This window comes from Mobula birostris, chromosome 8 (genome assembly GCF_030028105.1).
Source record: "Mobula birostris isolate sMobBir1 chromosome 8, sMobBir1.hap1, whole genome shotgun sequence".
In the NCBI taxonomy this organism is placed as follows: Eukaryota; Metazoa; Chordata; class Chondrichthyes; order Myliobatiformes; family Myliobatidae; genus Mobula; species Mobula birostris.
Window position 1 is genome coordinate 164,390,964 of NC_092377.1, and position 16,276 is coordinate 164,407,239.

Here is a 16,276-nt window from a genome sequence, read left to right on the forward strand (position 1 = left end):
GCCTGGAGGGTGTTGTCCAAGCTCTGACTCACGGACAGAGCACACAGTGTCCACTGAGTGCTCACAAAGACTAGTTCCCACTCAAGGGTGAGAGCTACTTGGATGCCTCACAGGTACAGCTGAGTTGCCAACATTGCCAGTTGGAAGTCTACCTGACTGGCAGACCACAGTTTGTGCGGCTTCAGAGCTGTGTGTCAGACATGGCTATAAGCAGCACTGGGGCCCCACAGGGGACTGTATTGGCTCCCTTCCTGTTTACCCTGTATACCTCGGACTTTAGATACAACACTGAGTCATGTCATCTGCAGAAATAACTCAGCAATAGTTGGGTGTATAAAGGAAGGATGGGCCCTGGTGGAGGACTTTGTTAAGTGGTGCAAGCTGAATCATCTGCAGCTCAGCATCAGTAAAACAAAGGAGACGGTGATGGACTTCAGGAAGACTAAACTTGCTCTCTGTTACTACTGACGGTGAGGACCTTCAAGTACCTGGGGATGCACCTGGAAGACAGACTTGAGTGGAGCACCAACACAGAGGCTGTGTATAAGAAGGGCCAGAGTCCCCTCCACTTCCTGAGGAGACTGAGGTCCTTTGGAGTATGCAGGCCTCTCCCTCACATGTTCTACCAGTCTGTTGTCGCCAGTATAATCTTCTATGCGATGTTGTGCTGGGGCAATGGCATCAATATGGGTGATGCCAACAGGCTCAATAAACTGAGTAGAAAGGCTGGCTCTGTTACAGGAGCCAAACTGGACACACGGGAGGTTCTGGTAGAACAAAGAACCCTACGGAAAATCCTGGCAATTCTGGACAATGTTTCTCACCCTCTGCATGCCACCTTGGCTGAACAGAGCAGCACTTTCAGTAATAGACTAAGACAACTGTCTTGCTCCAAAGATGCTGTATGAGGTCATTCTTACCCTCGTCCATTAGGCTCTGTCATGAGCCAACCTGTAGCCGGAGAAGTGATGACCCCCCTCATATTAGACAGTTTGAGGTAACTTATTTTATAGTCTTTCTACTTCTCTTCCAATATTTATATCTGTGCACTTGTAATGCTACTGTGACACTGTCATTTAATTTGGCATCAATAAAATATCTATCTATCTATCTCTACATCTCTTCAATTTAGTGAGTCCACCCTGACCAACAACCATCTATCCTACCCTTATCCCACTTTACCCTCCCTCCTGTCAACCTCACTCCCCAGTATGCTGGAGGCCATTTACAGCTGCCAATGAACCTACCAATGGCATCTGGTTCTGGAAGGACGGGGAAGCTTTAGAGAGGGGATGCAGAGGAGATGCTGCCTGGATTGGAGAGTATGCCTCATGAGGAGAGGTTGAGTGAGATAGGGCTTTTCTCTCTGGAGAGGAGGAGGATGAGAGGTGGCTTGACAGAGGTGTGCAAGATGATAAGGGGCATAGATCGAGTGGGTGGCCAGAGACCGTTATCCAGGGAAGATATAGCTAATACAAGGGGGCATAATTTTAAGGTGACTGGAAGAAAGTGTAGGGGGAAATGTCAGAGGTAGGTGTTTTACACAGAGAGTAGAACTCCTTGCCCGGGGTAATAGAAGAGGCAGATACATTAGAGACTCTCAGACAGACACATAGATGAAATAAAAATGGGGGCTATGTGGGAGGGAAGGGTTAGATTGATCTTACGGTAGGTTAAAGGGTCGGCACAACGTCGTGGGCTGAAGGGCCTGTACTTTGATGTGTTCTATGTACGAACCCGCACACCTTGGGACAGGGGAGGAAACCAGAGCACCCGGGGGAGCCAGTCCGGAGATCGAAGCCCAGAGACCAGAGGCTTGATGTCTGCAAGTCCAAGGACCGCAGTTTGGAGTTCAGAGGCCTGCCCGGGGACTGAAGGCCCACCTTGTGCGTGGGTGGTGGGAAAGATGTTCACTTTGCTGTTGTCGCGGGTCGTACGTTGTCTGCGTGTTGTTCTGCCAAGCATTGCGGGAATGGTACGCTGGCGTCACAACGTGTTGGGACACTTATGGGCTGTCCTCAGCACACCCTCAGATCGCGTGGGTTGTCAACGCAAAGGATGCATTTCCCAGCATGTTGTGACGCACAGTACATGCGGCGTATAAATAAATCTAATCTAATCTGAGGTTCAGACGGAAGACCCTGATGAAGGGATGCCTCCTCAACTTGAACTGCTGAGTGTTTCTCGTTCTGTGGTGTGACCTGCTGTTTTACGCCGATCAGCAATGCTTTGCTGCAGCTTGTGCGAAGGGAGATGGGGGGAGGGGCTTCGATGTTTCTATCACTCTACGGGGGTTTTTGTTTCGTGGGTGTCTGTGAAGAGGACGAATTTCAGGTTGTGTACTGGATATTAAGTAATTTTTAAAACCTTTGAGTATAGGATGATCAAAAGATTAGTATTAGGCATAAGCAATGGTATGTCACGAGAATCCCAGAGAGACTGCCGTCAACCTATAGAGGGCTGGCTGATGAATCTAAGAGTGTGTTTAGAATCCCGTTCGGATTCATTTATCATACGCACACACAGGGAAATGCGTCTTTAACAACCTAAGGATGTGGTGGAGGGACAGACGGCCCATAGTGCAGAGCAGGACAACAAAACAACAACACAAACAACAACAGCAAACCAGGACAGGCCTTCTCCAAGCCTTCAGCTCCCAGTGGACTCACAGGCCTAGGACTTCGGCCATCAGCCCTTGGCTTCCAGTCTCAGTGGCCTTAGGCTCAGACTTTGGGCTTTGACCCCAGGACTCACCAATGTCAGGACACAAACTTCGGAGTCACCAGCCCTTGTACCTCCTGCCCGCACATAGAAGATTGCACTGGCAACAACAGACTGGTAGAACATGTGAGAGAGAGGCCTGCATACTCCAAAGGACCTCAGTCTCCTCAGGAAGTGGAGGGGACTCTGGCCCTTCTTATACACAGCCTCCATGGTGGTGTGTGAGTCCCTGCCTGGGACCGTCTCTGCTGCAACTGTTGACAAGTACAATACTCACCTGGTTTTTGCTTAAATTTTCCAGCTTGGCAGTGAAATTCAGCAGCTCTGTTGTTGACATTTTATTATTTACCTGTAAGATATCAGCAGAAAACCAGAGTTTGTCTCAGAAGAGAAAAGCTAGCAGTCAAAATCTACTGCAACAAAATATTTTCAGATAAAAGCCCTTTAGTCCATACCAATGCTACAAAATCCTACAAAAAGCAGTGGTCCAGTCCATCACGAATAAAGCCCTCCTCACCACTGACCACATTTATATGGAACGTTGTCGCGGAAAAGCAGTATCCATCGTTAGGGATCCCCACCACCCAGGTCATGCTCTCTTCTCACTGCTTCTATCAGGCTGGAGGCACAGGAGCCTCAGGACTCACACCACCAGGTTCAGGGACAGTTATCACCCCTCAACCATCAGGTCCCACACCACCAGGTTCAGGAACAGTTATTACCCCTCAACCATCAGATCCCATACCACCAGGTTCAGCAACAGTTATTACCCCTCAACCATCAGGTCCCACACCACCAGGTTCAGGAACAGTTATTACCCCTCAACCATCAGGTCCCACACCACCAGGTTCAGGAACAGTTATTACCCCTCAACCATCAGGTCCCACACCACCAGGTTCAGGAACAGTTATCACCCCTCAAACATCAGGTCCCACACCACCAGGTTCAGGAACAGTTATCACCCCTCAAACATCAGGTCCCACACCACCAGGTTCAGAAACAGTTATTACCCCTCAACCATCAGGTCCCACACCACCAGGTTCAGGAACAGTTATTACCCCTCAACCATCAGGTCCCACACCACCAGGTTCAGGAACAGTTATTACCCTACAACCATCAGGTCCCACACCACCAGGTTCAGGAACAGTTATCACCCCTCAAACATCAGGTCCCACACCACCAGGTTCAGGAACAGTTATTACCCCTCAACCATCAGGTCCCACACCACCAGGTTCAGGAACAGTTATTACCCCTCAACCATCAGGTCCCACACCACCAGGTTCAGGAACAGTTATTACCCCTCAACCATCAGGTCCCACACCACCAGGTTCAGGAACAGTTATTACCCTACAACCATCAGGTCCCACACCACCAGGTTCAGGAACAGTTATTACCCCTCAACCATCAGGTCCCACACCACCAGGTTCAGGAACAGTTATTACCCTCAACCATCAGGTCCCACACCACCAGGTTCAGGAACAGTTATTACCCCTCAACCATCAGGTCCCACACCACCAGGTTCAGGAACAGTTATTACCGCTCAACCATCAGGTCCCACACCACCAGGTTCAGGAACAGTTATTACCCCTCAACCATCAGGTCCCACACCACCAGGTTCAGGAACAGTTATTATCCCCTCAAACATCAGGTCCCACACCACCAGGTTCAGGAACAGTTATTATCCCCTCAACCATCAGGTCCCACACCACCAGGTTCAGGAACAGTTATTAACCCTCAACCATCAGGACCCACACCACCAGGTTCAGGAACAGTTATTACCCCTCAACCATCAGGTCCCACACCACCAGGTTCAGGAACAGTTTTTACCCCTCAACCATCAGGTCCCACACCACCAGGTTCAGGAACAGTTATTACCCCTCAACCATCAGGTCCCACACCACCAGGTTCAGGAACAGTTATCACCCCTCAACCATCAGGTCCCACACCACCAGGTTCAGGAACAGTTATCACCCCTCAAACATCAGGTCCCACACCACCAGGTTCAGGAACAGTTATCACCCCTCAAACATCAGGTCCCACACCACCAGGTTCAGGAACAGTTATCACCCCTCAAACATCAGGTCCCACACCACCAGGTTCAGGAACAGTTATCACCCCTCAAACATCAGGTCCCACACCACCAGGTTCAGGAACAGTTATTACCCCTCAACCATCAGGTCCCACACCACCAGGTTCAGGAACAGTTATTACCCCTCAACCATCAGGTCCCACACCACCAGGTTCAGGAACAGTTATTACCCCTCAACCATCAGGTCCCACACCACCAGGTTCAGGAACAGTTATTACCCTACAACCATCAGGTCCCACACCACCAGGTTCAGGAACAGTTATTACCCCTCAACCATCAGGTCCCACACCACCAGGTTCAGGAACAGTTATTACCCTCAACCATCAGGTCCCACACCACCAGGTTCAGGAACAGTTATTACCCCTCAACCATCAGGTCCCACACCACCAGGTTCAGGAACAGTTATTACCGCTCAACCATCAGGTCCCACACCACCAGGTTCAGGAACAGTTATTACCCCTCAACCATCAGGTCCCACACCACCAGGTTCAGGAACAGTTATTATCCCCTCAAACATCAGGTCCCACACCACCAGGTTCAGGAACAGTTATTATCCCCTCAACCATCAGGTCCCACACCACCAGGTTCAGGAACAGTTATTAACCCTCAACCATCAGGACCCACACCACCAGGTTCAGGAACAGTTATTACCCCTCAACCATCAGGTCCCACACCACCAGGTTCAGGAACAGTTTTTACCCCTCAACCATCAGGTCCCACACCACCAGGTTCAGGAACAGTTATTACCCCTCAACCATCAGGTCCCACACCACCAGGTTCAGGAACAGTTATTACCCCTCAAACATCAGGTCCCACACCACCAGGTTCAGGAACAGTTATTACCCCTCAACTATCAGGTCCCACACCACCAGGTTCAGGAACAGTTATTACCCCTCAACCATCAGGTCCCACACCACCAGGTTCAGGAACAGTTATTACCCCTCAACCATCAGGTCCCACACCACCAGGTTCAGGAACAGTTATTACCCCTCAACCATCAGGTCCCACACCACCAGGTTCAGGAACAGTTATTACCCTACAACCATCAGGTCCCACACCACCAGGTTCAGGAACAGTTATTACCCCTCAACCATCAGGTCCCACACCACCAGGTTCAGGAACAGTTATTACCCTCAACCATCAGGTCCCACACCACCAGGTTCAGGAACAGTTATTACCCCTCAACCATCAGGTCCCACACCACCAGGTTCAGGAACAGTTATTACCGCTCAACCATCAGGTCCCACACCACCAGGTTCAGGAACAGTTATTACCCCTCAACCATCAGGTCCCACACCACCAGGTTCAGGAACAGTTATTATCCCCTCAAACATCAGGTCCCACACCACCAGGTTCAGGAACAGTTATTATCCCCTCAACCATCAGGTCCCACACCACCAGGTTCAGGAACAGTTATTAACCCTCAACCATCAGGACCCACACCACCAGGTTCAGGAACAGTTATTACCCCTCAACCATCAGGTCCCACACCACCAGGTTCAGGAACAGTTTTTACCCCTCAACCATCAGGTCCCACACCACCAGGTTCAGGAACAGTTATTACCCCTCAACCATCAGGTCCCACACCACCAGGTTCAGGAACAGTTATCACCCCTCAACCATCAGGTCCCACACCACCAGGTTCAGGAACAGTTATCACCCCTCAAACATCAGGTCCCACACCACCAGGTTCAGGAACAGTTATCACCCCTCAAACATCAGGTCCCACACCACCAGGTTCAGGAACAGTTATCACCCCTCAAACATCAGGTCCCACACCACCAGGTTCAGGAACAGTTATCACCCCTCAAACATCAGGTCCCACACCACCAGGTTCAGGAACAGTTATTACCCCTCAACCATCAGGTCCCACACCACCAGGTTCAGGAACAGTTATTACCCCTCAACCATCAGGTCCCACACCACCAGGTTCAGGAACAGTTATTACCCCTCAACCATCAGGTCCCACACCACCAGGTTCAGGAACAGTTATTACCCTACAACCATCAGGTCCCACACCACCAGGTTCAGGAACAGTTATTACCCCTCAACCATCAGGTCCCACACCACCAGGTTCAGGAACAGTTATTACCCTCAACCATCAGGTCCCACACCACCAGGTTCAGGAACAGTTATTACCCCTCAACCATCAGGTCCCACACCACCAGGTTCAGGAACAGTTATTATCTCCTCAACCATCAGGTCCCACACCACCAGGTTCAGGAACAGTTATTAACCCTCAACCACCAGGACCCACACCACCAGGTTCAGGAACAGTTATTACCCCTCAACCATCAGGTCCCACACCACCAGGTTCAGGAACAGTTTTTACCCCTCAACCATCAGGTCCCACACCACCAGGTTCAGGAACAGTTATTACCCCTCAACCATCAGGTCCCACACCACCAGGTTCAGGAACAGTTATTACCCCTCAAACATCAGGTCCCACACCACCAGGTTCAGGAACAGTTATTACCCCTCACCCATCAGGTCCCACACCACCAGGTTCAGGAACAGTTATTACCCCTCAACTATCAGGTCCCACACCACCAGGTTCAGGAACAGTTATTACCCCTCAACCATCAGGTCCCACACCACCAGGTTCAGGAACAGTTATTACCCCTCAACCATCAGGACCCACACCACCAGGTTCAGGAACAGTTACAACCCTACAACCATCAGGTCCCACACCACCAGGTTCAGGAACAGTTATTACCCCTCAACTATCAGGCTCTTGAACTAGTGGGGATAACTTCACTCGCCCCATCATTGAAATGTTCCCACAGCCTATGGACTCACCCTCAAGGGCTCTTCATCTCACGCTCTCGATATTTATTGCTTATTTAATATTATTACTATTTCTTTCTTTTTGTATCTGTAGTTTGTTGTCTTTTGCACATTGGTCAAACGCCCAAGTTGGTGCGGCCTTTCATTGGTTCTGCTATGGTTTAATTCTAATTATGATTAATTCTAATTCTAATTAATTCTATTATGAATTTATTGATTATGCCCAAGAGAAAATGAATCTCAGGGTTGTATATGGTGACGTAAATATACTTGGATAATAAACTTACTGTGAACTTTGAATTACCTGCAGTGTTTGAAGAGTTAGGAACTACGGACAAGCTGAAAGGAGAAGGAGAAGGCAGCAAAGGAAGGAGAAACTTTACTGTGCTTTACAAATGGAAACACAGATTCTGTAAATGCTGGAGACCCAGAGTAACAACACTCAAAGTTTCAGGCTGGGTCCCTTCTTCGGGACTGGGTCTGATGAAGGGCCCCGGCCCAGAATATCAACTGTCCAATTCACTGCACAGATGCTGCCTGACCCACTGAGTTCATCCAGCATCTCGCGCGTGTGTCACTCTTACCAAATGGCCAGCATTCCGAAATCACTGCCTGATACAGGATGCTGATTGTGGCCTTCCAAAGGGATTCAATAAACGCTGTATGAGAGCATAAGAGATAGGAGAAGAATTAGGTCTTTCGGCCCATCAATTCTGCTCCACAATTCCATCATGGCTGATTTATTATCCGTCTCAACCCCATTCTCCTGCCTTCTCCCCGTAACCTTTGACGCCCTGACTAATCAAGCTAACAACCTCTGCTTTAAATATACCTGATGACTTGGCCTCCACAGCCATCTGTGGCAATGAATTCCACAGATTCACCACTCTCAGGTGAAAGAAATTCCTCCTCATCTCTGTTCTAAAGGAACATCCTTCTGTTCGGAGGCTGTGCCCCCTAGACCTGACTCCCCCACTATTGGAAACATCCTCCTTACATGCGCGCTTTCTGGGCCTTGCAGTATTAGGCAGGTTTCAATGAGATCCCCCTCCCCTCATTCTTCAAAATTCCAGTGAGTACGGGACTAGGGCCTTCAAACACATTAACCCTTTCATTCCCAGAAAACGCCTCTGGACCCCCCCACAGTGCCAGCATATCCGTTCTTGGATGTGGGACCCCAAAACTGCTCACACTAATCCAAATGTGGCGTGATCAATGTCTCATAAAGCCTCAGCTTTATACACCAGTCCTCTGGTAACATTGCATTTGTCTTGCTCACCACCGTGAGGAATTTGTGAGGTTCAAAGTCCAAAGTACATTTATTATCAAAGCATGTATACTATATACAACTTTGAGATTTGTCTCCTTACAGGCAGCCACGAAACAAAGAAACCCAAAGGAACCCGTTAAAACAAAAGACCATGAAACACTCAGTAAAGTTGAGAGGGGGTAGGTTCAAAGGGATGTGACGGGTTAAGTTTTTTATTCAGAGAGAGGAGGATGCCTGGAATGTTCTGCCTGGTATGGTGGTAGAGGCAAATACATTGGAAGCTTTTAAGGGATGTTTGGATAGGCTCATGGATGTGAGGAAGATGGAGGGATATGGACATGGTGTAGGTCAGAGGGATTGGCTTGTGTGGGGCTTTGATTTACTTTTTAGCTGCTCGGCACGACATCGTGGGCCAGAGGTCCTGTACCTGTTCCTGTGCCGTTCCGTGTTCTATCCAGTGTGCAGAGAGAAAGTAAACAAAATGTGCAAACAACGGGAAGTAAGCAAGCAGCATTCGGAGCTGGTCAGTAACGCCACTGGGCCAGCATTGAGCTCGTCCACAAGGAGCACTGCCACAGGAGAGCAACATCTATCGTGAAGGAGCCCACCATTCAGGCCTGGCTCTCCTTTCACTGTTGCCATCGGGAATGGGGTACAGGTGAGATGATTAAAAGGAAACTCCACGATGCAGAGAAAGAGCAGCAAAATGGGGTTGATTCAATGATTCTGTGAAAGGGCCAGCATGGACTTGATGGCCGAATGGCCTCTTCCTGTTCTAGTGTTGGATGATGTTTAACTTTATAAATATTGATACTAAGTTTTATGTACGGCGGTGAATAGAGTTATGGAGTCATACTGCAAAGAAACAGGCCATTCGGCCCAACTGGTCCATGCTAACCATGACTGCAATCTACTCTACTCCCATTTCCCATTGTTTGATCCAGATACCCCAAAACCTTTCCTATCTGACGCTGTCCAAGTGTCTTTAAATATGTTTTATGTCCGGTATCTACTTCAAACACTTTTGTTGCCAGCTCATTCCATATCCAGACCATTTTCAAGGTGAAAATTATTGTTAGTTCAGGTTGGGGCGTTTGATGTGGTGTCCGCCGAGCTTGGCAGTTCACTGCAGATGTTTCGTCACCAGTCGAGGTGACATCCTTAGTGCACAGTCGTTGGTGTTACTCTCTGGGAGGGCTAGCGTTTATTTAACACCCCGCCCCCCACACCACCACCACCACCACCCTGTTCGCTAGCCTCAGTCCCGATTAGCCACCCCTTCAGTTGAACTTTCAGATAACAAGATTTTTGCACTATTTAACTATTCAATATATAAATACTGACTGTAATTCACTTTTTCCCCCTATTATTATGTATTGCAATGTACTGCTGCCACAAAGTTAACAAATTTCATGCCACGTGCCAGTCATATTAAACCTGATTCTGAACTACGTTGGCTAGACAGGACGTAAACTCCCAACTCGTTTACGGGAACACAGACTGGCGGTGCGGAGACGTGATTCACTGTCTCTGATCTCGGCACACGAAGACCGAGAAGGACACCACTTCAACTGGGACACCGTGGAGGTTCTGGCGCGGGCAGACACGAAGCACGCACGAGAATTCTTGTTTAGAAGCGTGGTTCTCTTCTGATAACTCTGTGAACAAACATATCGAACTGGATTCCTATCTACGAACTCCTAAGAGCCAAAGAAACGCGAGCCAATAGAATTCAAATGTCAGCTGAAGGGGTAGCCGATCAGGACTAAGGCTAGCGAAGCGGGGGGGGCACTATACAAATGCAAGCCCTCCCAGGGAGAAATGCTATCAGCTGCACGCGGAGGATATCACCTTGACTGGTGATGAGACGTCTGCAAGCTAATTGCAAAGCTTGGCGGACACCGCGGCGTAGATAGATAGATAGATAGTTAGATAGATAGATATACTTTATTAACCCCGAGGGAAGTTTGGCATGTTTTATACATTAATGGAAGTGTTCAGTCGGAAACCGAAAGCAAAAGGAATCCCACTGCAATTGTCACATACCGACTGGATGATATTGGTGAAGTTGACTTTATCAATCCCACTGTTAGCAAATTCCATCAGGTTACTCCTCCCGCCGTTGTCCAGCAGCACAATTCCGCTTAAGTCCACATTCAGCTGCTTGGAATTCTGAACGACGTCTCCTGTATACTGTTGTAAAAAAAGCAGATTCAATCCCACGAGAGCTGGTCCATAGATCCCAGGAAACAAAAGGTTTAGTGTGATGCTATTACCCCACCATTGAGCACACCTACAGGGATATTGCCACAGGAATGCAGCGTCTCTCACCAAGGACTGACCCCCCCACCCACCACCACACCCCCAACCATTCAGATCACGCTCTCTTCTCACTGCTGCCATCTGGAACGAGGTGCAGGAACCTTAGGTCCCACACCACCAAAGTTTAAAGTACAAAGTACATTTATTATCAAAGTACACATTTGTAACCATTACAGCCATGAGATTCATTTTCAGGTGGGCACAGTCATTAGATCCATAGAATAATAACCATAACAGAATCAATGAAAGACCACCCAATTTGGGTGTTCAACCAGTGTGCGACAGACAACAAACTGTGCAAATACAACAAGAAAGAAATAATAATACATAAATAAGCTATAAATATCGAGAACATGAGATGAAGAGTCCTTAAGAGTAAATCCACTGGTTGTGGGAACATTTCAATGATGGGCCAAGTGAAGTTATCCTCTCTGGTTCAGGAGCCTGATAGTTAAGAGATAATAATCGTTCGTGAGCCTGGTGGTGAGAGTCCTGAGGCTCCTGTACCTTCTTCCTGATGGTAGCAGTGAGAAGAAGGTGGTTCAGGAACGATTATTACCTTACAACTATCAGATGGATAGTGTCACTCACCTCAACACTGAACTGATTCCACAAACTGTGGGCTCACTTTCAAGGACTCTAGAACTCATCATGTTCTCAGTATTATTTATTTTTTTGTACTTGCAGAGTGGCTTCTTTTATCAAAAGTTCATTTTAACATCAGAGAATCTGACAGTATACAGCCTGAAATTCTTACTCTTCACAGACATCCACAAAACAAGAAACCCCAAAGAGTGAATGAAAGAAGCATGAAAGCCCAGAAGCCTCTCCCTCCTCCCTCCCTCTGCACAAGCAGCAGCAGGAGCACCAACTCTCTCCCCCTCCCTCCCCACCACTTGTTCCAAACCCCCCACCCTTCCCCAACCATGCAAGCAACATTTTGCACACTGGTTGTGTGGCAGTCTTTGTTCGTGTGTAATTTTTTCATTGACTCAATTGTATTTCTTTGTTCTACGGTAAATGCCTGCAAGAAAATGAATCTCAGGGTAGTGTACAGTGACATATAAACTTTGATAATAAATTTACTTTGAACTTTGATTACAGTCCCAGCGACCCCGGTTCAAATACTCCACCATCTGTAAGGAGTTTGTACGCTCTCCCTGTGAATGCGTGGGTTTCCTCCGGGTGCTCTGGTTTCCTCCCACAGTCCAACAATGTACAGTTTAGTAGGTTGATTGATCACGTGGGTATAATTGGGTGGGTGAGGTGGGCAGGAGGAGACTGTCACCATGCTGTATCTCTAACTAAAACAAAGACTTGTTTCACACTTAATTGCTATTCACATTGGAGAATGTTTGCCGTGGCATTTTGCTCCTTGTGCTGTGTAGTTTAGCTTGACTGACCATGCCGGCTATCTGCAGTGATCCGAAATCACTCCCCATTACCTTGGGAACAACACCCACTCATTATGGTCAGAACACCCGTGTGTACCGCATCCTGCACAGTCACCACTCGTTCGTCACAAAGGGTGCCCCAGCCTGCACAGAAACTGTAACCATTCTCAAGCTGTCTGCGGTCCCCAGTGGCTAATAGAAATTCAAGAGATCCTGCAGATGCGGGAAATCCAGAGTAGCACACACCCGATACGGGAGGAACTCAGCAGGTCAGGCAGCATCTACAGAGGGGAATTTTCTTGGGTGCCCGAGTCCTAGTGCGAGGAGCCTTTCACAGCAGCGGAGCCTGGGTCTTAGTGCGAGGTACGGTTCACTCTTCAGACAATTTAAACATCGGCCCTGAACGGAGGCCAGAGCCGATTTCGCTCGCTCTCCGCGATCCGGGGCGCTGAAGCCTTTCGCTGTTCCACCGTTGGTCAGTTTAAATGTCAGCCCAGATAGACTGGTCGGCCGGGATGTGAGGCGAGAGCCAATTTCACTCCTCTCCGCTATGTTTTTGTATATTGTGAGAGGATGTTGCTCCACCGAGGCCAGAGCTTAGGGTGACGGCACCTAACGGCGTCTCCTTCATTTGCATCTTCAGAAACAACTCTATTTCTTTCATATCTCTTTTTTCCCTTTTAAGGATTCTTTTGAAGACCCTGACTGGGAGTTACACGCTGACTTTGGTTCTTCGAAGAAATGGGACCCACTCTTGGGGCCTCACGACCGGCTGCTCTTCGATATGCCAAGGACGCGGCCTGAAAGGGTAGTGCACCTTCAGGGTGCCGGATTTTCATGGCTTTGGAGGCGGGCGGATTCGAGGCCGGTGTTGCCACCTGACGTGTCGTGGGAGTACACTGAAGATCGAAAGCAGCGAGCTGGCTGCTGGCTGTGAGCCCAGAGACCCGAGTTCTTTGGGCACAGAGCTCGGAAAAAGCAACGCAACAGACTTTAACACCATAACTCAGTGAGTTGTTTTGTTAAGGTCTCCCCTCTCGCTGTGAAATGGGGTCACCTCTTTCTCCCTTATTAGGGAGAGAGAGAGCCTGTGGTTTGTCGAACGAGTAGTCTTTGGGGTACTGCAAGTCTGTGTCTTTATTGATGCTTTGCTGCACGCTTGAGTGCTCGGTGAGGGGGTGCAGCGGGTGGGGGGGGTCATCGCTTTGCTGCTGTTTGTGCATGGAAGGGGGAGCTGGGGGGGCTTTGGGGTTCTAACATTCATTCTTTGGGGCACTCCACTGTTTTCATGGATGTTTGCGAAGAAAAAGAATTTCAGGATGTATATGGTATAAATTTATTGAACATTAAAAGTATCTGTTGAAACCAACCGGGACAGTAATGTTTGACGTGAGGATGCTCTCTATGATGGCAGTGTAGAATTACACCAGAGTGTCTTAGGGAAGATGGAATTTTATCAGCTGACATAGGAAGTACATCACTTTAATGAGCACTTGGGTGGGCTGATTGGAACATTTACGGAATTGATGAGGGAGCTTGAGGGGCCTCATGGCAATGAACTGATCAGCTTTGTCCACCATAAAGATTTACTTGGATTATGAATTTGCAGGTAAGGCCCTTCCAGCCACCGAGCACATCTACATGAAATGCTGTACGCTTCATCAGAGACCCCCATCGTGCTCAAATAAGGAAAGAAACCAAATGTGAAAAGATAGAAGCTCTCATCTGAAAATACGTACAGTAGACACATTTAGATACTCCTCCAGTTTCGAGATCTGGTTCTGTGGTAGGACAAACCAGAGAGACCTGCCTTCTTCACAGTGTCTGGACAAAGAGGGAAAAAGAGATGGTGACAATTCACTGATGGCTCCGTGGAATGTATTGCAGATGCAAAGGGAACTGGGGTAGGTAGGAGGCCACTCAGCCCCTCAGGCCCCTTCCTGCTCCCTACACCATGGAGCATCTTCACCCCATCCGCCTCAAAAAGCAAGTTTTCATGGTGGCTACCCAATTCAATTCGACCCCATTCCAACATGTCAGTCCATGGCCTCCTCTACTGCCACGATGAGGCCAAACTCTGGTTGGAGGAGCAACACCTCCTTTTCCATCCGGGTAGCCTCCAACCTGATGGATAGACTTCGTTTTCTCCAGCTTCTCTCACCTTCTCCCTTCTCTCTTTTTCCATTTCCAGTTCTGGTCCCTCTCTTACCCCCTCTCCTCTCCTCATCTACCACTTCTCCCCACCTCCTCCCCTTTCTTCCATAGCCCACTGTTCTCTCCCATCAGATTCCTTTGTCTTCAGCCCTTTGCATCTTCTGCCTATCACCTCCCCAGGTGCGGCTCTACAAAACCCCAGCTAGACCACATCTGGAGTATTGTGTTCGTTTCTGGTCACCTCATTATAGGAAGAATGTGAGCGCTTTAGAGAGGGTGCAGAGGAGAATTTTCAGGATTATGTTGGTAGGCCGAGTGAGCGAGCAACCCATGACCTCTAGTTCTAGTCCCACCCAACTTCAGTGGAAAAGGCCTGCTTGCATTTACCCTGTCTAAACCCCTTATAATTTTGTATGTATCTATCAAATCTCCCCTCATTCTCCTCATTCCAAGGAATAAGGTCCCAACCTATTGAACCTTTCCCAATACATCAGGTCCTCAAGTCCTGGCAAGATTTTCTCTGCACTCTTTCAACTCAGTTGATATCTTTCCTGTAGGTAGGTGACCAAAACTGAGCACTAGTTAGGCCTCATCAATATCTTATACAATTTCAACATAACACCCCATCTCCTGTACTCAATACTTCAACTGATGCTGGCCAATGTACTAAAAGCTCTCTTTACGATCCTATCAATCTGTGACGCTACTTTTAAGAAATAATGATCTATATTGGGGTGGAATGGCAGCATAGTTGTTAGCACAACACTTTACAGTATCAACGACCTCAGTTCAGTTCCCGCCACTGCCTGTAAGGAGTTTGTACTTTCTCCCCATGACCGCGTGGGTTTCCTCTGGGTGCTCCGGTTTCCTCCCACAGTCCAGAAACATACTGGTTGGTTAGTTAATTGGTTATTGTAAATTGCCCCATGATTAGGCTGGGATTAAATCAGGGGATTGTCGAAGGGTTTATTTCACACTGCATCTAAATAAATTTTAAAAATAAATATTCCCAATCTTTTTGTTCTACTGAACTCCTCAGTGCCCCAGTGTTCACTGTGTAAGTCCTATTTTGTGTTGGTGCAAAGTTTTGACCCAAACAATTAAAATTCCTTCCCCACCACTGGGTTGGCTCGGGGCTTGGTCAGCAGATTGTGTGTTGTTCCTGAGGTACGAGGTGTGGTTGGTGTGTAAGAGCCAATCACTAACCTGGAGAGTGCAGAGTAGGAGAACGATTGTTTGAAGTAATTGCTGATGTTGAAAATGTTGTTCTGTTGTGCGAGATCATCAGCTACCTGCAGAAAATAATCACAGCACATTCAGTCCTTGTTCATCCAACCTTTTCAGTTTTGCTGGAACAACCGTCACGAACCAAGTTCAGGAACAGTTATTATCATACAATCATCAGGTTCCTGAACTGATTCCACAACCCACAGACTCAATCTCAAAGACTCGACAACTCATGTTGGCAGTGTTATTTATTTTTCTGTCTATCTATCTATTTATTTACATACTTTTGATAAAGTTGTCTTCTTTCGCACA

General features: G+C 48.1%; 1 protein-coding gene across 1 annotated transcript in view; it reads right to left on the bottom strand.

The window, feature by feature from the left end:
• LOC140202350 (prominin-2-like) overlaps positions 1-16,276 on the bottom strand; it is a 95,689-nt gene that overhangs the window by 13,959 nt on the left and 65,454 nt on the right. Inside the window, exons 14-17 of the mRNA XM_072267262.1 lie at positions 15,944-16,025; positions 14,323-14,407; positions 10,914-11,060; positions 2,999-3,070 (exon numbers count right to left, since the gene is read on the bottom strand). Coding sequence (XP_072123363.1) covers positions 2,999-3,070; positions 10,914-11,060; positions 14,323-14,407; positions 15,944-16,025 — 386 coding nt within the window. The remainder of the gene's footprint in view (positions 1-2,998; positions 3,071-10,913; positions 11,061-14,322; positions 14,408-15,943; positions 16,026-16,276) is intronic.